Raw genomic sequence first — 7241 nt, 5'->3', positions numbered from 1 at the left:
AATATCTGCTGCCATTGTGCCGTGTAGCACCATACTGGGAATGTAAAACAATATTCATTAACCTCCTTGGTGGTTATCACGAGTCAGGCTCGGGGTGGAAAAAAACAAGCCGGAGCGGTAACCCGTGCCTGACTTGTGGTAGCTGTTGGCAAGACTGTGCAGAGGATAGTGCGTAGCAGGAGTTTTCACTCACCTTCCTGGGGATCCAGATCCCGGCCACCATTCTCCTTCCTGTCCTCTGAGTCTCTGCATCCCTCAGGTGAGATTGCCGTCTGTTGTCATGACGACACATGGCAATCTCCCTATAGGGTTACAGCGCCACCCATAGGATAAAGGGAGAACTGCAGCACTGGATCCCAGGGAGGTAAGTGCTGGGCTGCTGCAGATCTCTCTGCGGTGTGTTTTTTTTCCTGGTTTTAGGGTCTAGAAGCCTGCAGAAAAAAAAAATTGCACCACTTTTAGACCCTAAAATCCGGAAATAACCAGACAACCAGGGGGGGTAATAATCCTTATGGGCAATTGGGATGTGGGCTCTCTATTCACTCTCTTCCGGTACATATGCAGTGATCCCAGCTAAGCTGTAGAGCAGCAAAGGGAAGCCATAAATGTTATTTCCTGCATCATGCAGCAGATGTAGGAAGCAATAAATCAAAAAGTTCCAAGAAGTTTTCAAAAAAAATAAAAATAAAGTATAGCTGCAGAGTGAAGCTGAAAAACAATCTGTAATACTCTGTAATTCAGTTACATAATGGCTGGTGTATGGAACAACTGGAGTCACCCTTTAATTAATCACACCCTCACAGTTTTTTAGGGAGTGAAAGGCTGAGCCTGATACAGACTTGGATCAGTTATACAACTAGTTGTAACTAGAAATTACCCTATTTTTATATAAGAATAAAATGAATGGGCCCTTTTTTTTCCTTTAGGTAATCGATTGTTCAAACAATATGATATGTTTGGAGATATTTTCAGCTACATTTTACAGCTGTTTCTTCAAGTCGGCAATCACTTTCTCTTTAGTGACGGCTTCCCAATCGGCTGGAATCTTTCCTTTGCCTTGAAACTTCAAGCCGTATTCCTCTTCCAGGTTTCCTCTAAAGTGACACACAAACCACTTCCAGTATGGCTGAAAGGAAGTGTCTGGTGTGATGCTCCAGTTAGCGTACTTCGGCCCTGCTGTTCTGTACTGCCTATAGGGAATCTTCTTTGTTTCACTAACAAAGCTACAGTTAGAACCTACATCCGATGAACATATCTCTAAAACAAATTCTTGTGTCTTGTGCCAGTGTACACCTTTGATTGCCTGGGGGCGGTGGAAAGGCACAGAGTGGTCACCACCATGATTAGGGATTGTATTTGTACAAATCGCTTTACAGAATGGACACTGCTCCCAGCAACCACATAGTTGTTCAATCAGTATTTCAATAGGCTTCCTCTCAAAATTACTAAAATTGGTAGGTTCAAAGTTCTTTCCCTTTTGGAAATTTCCAGCAGCAGTCTCCCAACTTGCACACATTGCTTCCTGAATGAACGCAATGTCCATCTCCTTATGCTCAATACTCTTCAGATCCGCTCTCGAAAAGGTCACAAGGTCCTCAATTCTTCTGTAGAAATCATCCAGCCACTCAGAGACATTACCATTTCTGTTCTTAACAAATCCTGTTGTCTCACTGATGCTCTGAAGAACTTTTCTGTTAAAAGAATCAAAATTGATCTGTAAGAAATCTTTCAGTTTCTGTGAATTCTCGCCTAGGCAGTATTTATGGACATGCTTCTTTATAAAGCTTTTAAAAAAACTCCCTGGAAAGCGAATATATTCCCTATATGGTTCGAAGTCTTCCTGCTCAGCTAGCTCTATCAAAATGTGGTTTTCCAGTTTGGAACGATTGCCATTAAAAGCTGGATAGTTGGCCGTCATCTCATGAGCGATTTCTACAGCGGTCTTATCATATAATGCTGGGAAAATTGCTTCTAGAATCTTCAAACACAGGAAGTCAGAAAATGTTTTGATTGAGGCTGCATCTTGGCAAGAAATTGTGAAGTAATTGAAGAACCATCCACGTTTGCTTTCAAGAGTCACTATGGCGTTGTTGGCTGTTTGAAAAGCTTTGTGCATGGAATCAAAGAAGGGCACTGCCAGTCCAAAGAGGTACAAGGTCACGTCGTACTTAAATAACTCCGTTAGTGTGAATTTGTTTGACATGTCTGATGAATTTAAGCTTGAAATGGCCTGAGAAACTGTTTCCATTATTTCATAAAAGAATGTTTGATTGTAATCTACCTTTTCCTTTTCTTTTCGCTCTAGATATTCCTTTACATCTCTGACCAAGTTATTGAATTCTTGCATAATCCATTTCATATCAGCTTTATTAGGTTTGTAGGATTTGTACTGGTACCATTTTTTTTTACCAACAACATGCTTTGACAAGTCAATGGAGAATGACGTCCATCTATTGAAGTTGCTTAGTTTATCATTCATACTCCACTCCTGTTGGAAATTTTGTAACAATACATCTTCTGCTTCAGCAGTTATATCAGGATGTTCTGTATCAGGGATCGTGGCATTTATTTCTAAAACCCATTTTTGCCATAAAATGTTGAAATGGTCGCTCAACTCAGATTCTTCTAGACCTTTATTTTTTAGTTTCAGTGCCAGCTCTTTACTCTTCCTAAACAGTTCTTCCTCATAACCCATTTTCCTTTCATCCACTTTGCTCTGACTCTTCTTCAGTCTGATAAGTTCCATGGCTTGCCTTCTGGTTTCTTCCACAAGCTCTGTATGCAGACTGATCACCCTGTTTTCAATGTTGGCTTTCCACTGGATGAGGATCTCTCGGTCCTTGTCTTCACTGAAAAAAATGTCAAATTCTGCTTTGATGGAGTCATATGTTTCCTTCACCTTCTCCTTCACAGCTTTCTGGCTGACTGAAGTAATCTCACCTTTCTTAATTTTGTTGTTCAGATTTGTTTGGAGCTCAAGGAACCTGCGCCTCAGTTGCCACGTTAGCTTTTTATATTTGTTTTCCACTTTACTATAGGCTGAAATTTCCAGGGTATTTTTAAAGCTAAACACAAAGTTTTCATTTCTCAAAGCTGACCAGAGGTCTTCTATGCGAACGGTGAGCTTTGAGATGTTCAGAATGTTGTGACGCTCATTTGCCATGCATTGCAGAATTATATCTTTAACCTTCTGAGTATCCTCGCTATAATGAGGGTTAGGAGGAGCCATGGGTGGGTTTCCTTCCCACAAGTGGGCAAAATAATAAATGTGACTATTTGCGTCAAATCTGATGACCTCACTGAAATGTTGGACATTGCACTGTTCCTGTTCTGCAGCGAGAGCAGTCATATTGTCTAGTTCAATCTGAAGGTTGCGGCGTCCTTCCATGTTTTTATCTTTAGCAGCTAAGTCCCCAACATTTTGGTGAACAAAAAGGCAGCTCGAGGAGAGTTTCACTTTCTTCATCCGTAGAAATGCCTGCACAGCAATTTGGAGAACATCTTTGATTTCAGAAGGGTTTTCACCAAAGACATTGATCAATGTCATGTTGCCCACACCAATGACAAATGTTGCTAGCTCATTATCATGATTTAATGTTGCTTTGTTGGATAGCTCCATGGCTCTCAGACCTTCAGTATCAATAACTAGGATATAATCAAAGTCCAGGTCTTTCTTTAGTTCATCTGCAATTTCAACAAGCTGCATAAAAGCTCCTCGGGTGCATCTCCCAGCACTGACGGCAAACTGTAGCCCAAACATTGTGTTGAGCAGTGTGGACTTTCCTGAACTCTGAACCCCAAGTACAGAGAGGACAAATATATTTTTATCCCCTATACTTTTACATAATTCTCCTAGTACAGCTTTTATCCATTTCAATGGAACATAGCAAGCATCTCCGTCCATTAGCTCAATAGGGTATCCAGAAACCATCATGTCTGCAGCAATTTTGGGCAGCTCATAGAAACAGTCATCTTCATTTTGCAATTCACACAGAGCTTCATAAGTCTGGCCAATCTCTCGTAGGACATGTTCAAGACCAAACATACAGTCATTCATCTGATCTGAGAGAGACTCCAGGGATTTCTGTATCTTTGTCACATCCTTGTTCTGAATTTCTTCTGAATTAAGAGTACCCCACAATCTATTGTACTCATCTTGCATATCGATTACACGGTCATAGGAAAGGCCATCAATCTCGAGTTTTAACCACTGTAAAAAAAACAATTTGGTTGTTCGTGAAAGAGATTTCAGCTGGGTGATGACAGCTTTGATGAATTCATTTTGACTTGCTTTCTCTAACTGTTCTTTCCTGATGGAGGTCTTGGACATCTCAATTTCACTACAGTGCTGTTCAATGCTTTGATTCACCTTGTCCTTCAGCTGAGTAAGTTCTTTATCTTTTTTGCACCATGAATGCCACAGTTGACCTGACAGAGGTAACAGTTCCTCCTTAGCCTTCAAAAGATTGTTTTGTTTTAAAAGTGACATAATTTTCTGAGCATGCATTTTGCCCTCTGTACATTCCTTACCATCTTCATCCACTAGGAAGCCATGCTGTCGACCTATTTCTGCACAGTGTTCGAGATTGGTGAGTTTAGGCGACAGAGCCAACAATCGTCGAAGGGTTGTATTTAGTTCCTCCAAGACTTTTGCTTCATTCTGGTTTTTAAGACCAATCATTACTTGCTTGCTCTCTGTGTTTACATTTTTTGAGGCCTCTCTATCTGGGGAGAGGATTATCAAAGGTTGTTGTTTAAATTTTTTGAATAAAATTTCATTACCAGACTCCCTGTGGTCAGATTTGGTGAACATTATCACATTTACTGTAGATATTTCCTGTAAAAAGGCAGCTTGCTTGCTATACTTTCTGGCATCACCTCGGAGATTTACAAAGGCAGTGCAGTTTTCAAACTGATCCGTGTCTTTTCCACTTGGGCAAAACCAGAAAATCTCAGCAAGTCCATCAAACAACACACGATTCTTAACGCTGCCCTCACAGTTCCTGTGGAAAAATATATCATGTCTGTGCTTACTCAGTAGGTTGTTCAAGAGCTGTGATTTTGAAATTGGAGATTCCCCAAGCCTGGAGAAGCACACAACTGGAAAATTAATTTGATAAATAGGCTTTTCTTTATGTTTCCCTGCTTCTAATGTATTTTTTGGGACTTGTCTGAAAGCCCATAGAGGTATCTCTATCATTGCATCATAAAGTCTTGGCACTACAAGTGGTAGGGCAAACTGGCACATGGACAATTTGGTAAAAATATAAGGTCTCATCAGGTCATCTGCACAGTGGTAGATGGCCATCATCAGGTCCATGGGGTGCTTCCCTTTTATATCTGGTTGGAATACTTCTGTTTCTTCTTCGTGACATAATTCAAACAAGTCCTCATCTATGTCAGATATTCTATTGTCATCAGTGTCCTGTACATTTTCAGTGTTAGTAAGATTACTGTTTTTGCAGGCCAGGTACCGGAACCTATAGTCTAATCTCATCAGCATCTGCATAAACCGCAAAGGAAGTTCAGTCTCCTTCTCTAAAAGGTTCTGAAAAGATTTGTGAACTACACAAAAATTTCTCCGAGTTAAGACTTTCGGGAAATACCGGTCTAGTCCTAAACTTTGCATAAGATTGCGGCTATCCTGTCTGTATGAAAGGTTTTCCTCTTCATTGGTAATGTTCATTTGGGTTTGAGTTGCAGCTGTAGATACTGTATCTTCCATGTTCGCCTCACACACTGACCTTATTTCATTGACCAAGCTTTGAGCATTGACAGGTTTATAATTTCCCAAGCAGAACTGGTTTAAGTCAGTAATTAAAGACTGTAAGTCACCAACTTTATTATATTCATTCAAAATGTTGTGAACTTCTGATTCCAAAGTACTTTTCATTTTCTCTTCCATTAAATGTAAAAATTCCTTTTTTTGTTCAGTGGACCTGGGCCTTTCCTTATCCCCTAAAGTGAGTCCGGATAGCAAGATAAAAGCCTGAGCTTTGGAGCCTTTGACGGCCTTGTATTCTTTAAACAAATACTGCATTTTTTCCAGCAAAAAGTTGATCTCTTGCCATTCAAGACACCATGTGAAATAATTATTCTGCACTGAATATCCAACACAGCTTGCAGCGCAAAGAATCAGAAGCTCCTCCTCTTTTTGCTGCATGTGTTTCAGTGTTTTTAGAAAAGACTGAAGATAGGAACTAATAACAACAGTAACCTTGACTCGTGCTTCTTGATTGTCCTCATCAGCTGGGCTAATATGTGGTAGATTTTTTTTTGTCTCTGACAACAAATTCATGAACACAGAGAAATCAGTGATGTTGAGAAGGGGTTCTTGTTTCTTAGACTGATAAAGCCATTTTGTCACAGTTGCATAGGAGTCTATATTCTCATTGGAACATGCAATGTGTTGAAGAAGACATTTTAGCATAGAACGGATGACAGGTTCATCTGATCTGGGCATTTCACTGTAAGACACCACCACGTTTTCTAAATACCTTTTTAACTCTTTATGAGGAAGACAAACATTTAACCAAATGTTGTAGTTCCCTGTCTTTTCATTAATCTTTTGCATGAAATCAGTCAACTTATTTAATCCCTGGTGTGCTGGTTCAATCTGCCAAGTGTTCAAGTGAGAAAGAAAGGTGTTGGCTTCAGACAAAGCAGTAGAAACATTATTGCCAATTGGCAAGCTGTAGTGTAGACCAGTGACTGATCCATAGACGTTTTTCAGATCATTTTCCACCTCACAAACATTTTTAAAGTCTTCCTTATGATGAGATAATATTATATCCCAAACTGGAATGAGATGGGTGCCTCGATCAATCACCCTCCAAGTCTTAGTGTTGGCTTGAAGTCCTGACCTCCATTTATCGAGAGAATCTGCAGTAATTGGTCCTCCTATTTTTTTTACAGACACTTCACAACTTCCTTTAATTTTCATCATCCTTTTTGTGTCAGATGTTTCTCTTGACTCAGTTTTTGAAGTCTCAATGCTAGTCGAAAATAAACCAGAATAACTTACACTTGCAGAAGCATTCACAGCTTTCCTAGTTTCCTGTCTCATTTCTTCCAGCAGCTCCTGTTTAAATCCCTCAGAAGAAGCCGTGCAGCAGTATATTCCTCCAAAATGAAGAGGACCCTGGCTAGCATGAGAGCCAAATCGACTGAAGAACTTTTTGTATCTGTCTTTAATAATGGAAGGTTTATCCATTTTATCATAGTACATCAGAAAGTTTTCA

At 40.0% G+C, this 7241-nt stretch overlaps 1 protein-coding gene across 1 annotated transcript in view; it reads right to left on the bottom strand.

Annotated features, from left to right (window-relative positions):
* Window positions 1–520: 520 nt before the first annotated feature.
* The window catches only part of LOC137533623 (interferon-induced very large GTPase 1-like), a 169331-nt gene continuing 162610 nt past the window's right edge, over window positions 521–7241 (bottom strand). The window contains exon 2 of the mRNA XM_068254966.1: window positions 521–6565. Coding sequence (XP_068111067.1) covers window positions 980–6565 — 5586 coding nt within the window. The 3' untranslated portion in view covers window positions 521–979. The remainder of the gene's footprint in view (window positions 6566–7241) is intronic.

The sequence above is a fragment of the Hyperolius riggenbachi genome, chromosome 9, assembly GCF_040937935.1.
Source record: "Hyperolius riggenbachi isolate aHypRig1 chromosome 9, aHypRig1.pri, whole genome shotgun sequence".
Lineage (NCBI taxonomy): Eukaryota > Metazoa > Chordata > Amphibia > Anura > Hyperoliidae > Hyperolius > Hyperolius riggenbachi.
The sequence above is the reverse complement of the archived record's forward strand: the minus strand, read 5'-3'. Positions and strand labels throughout refer to the sequence as shown.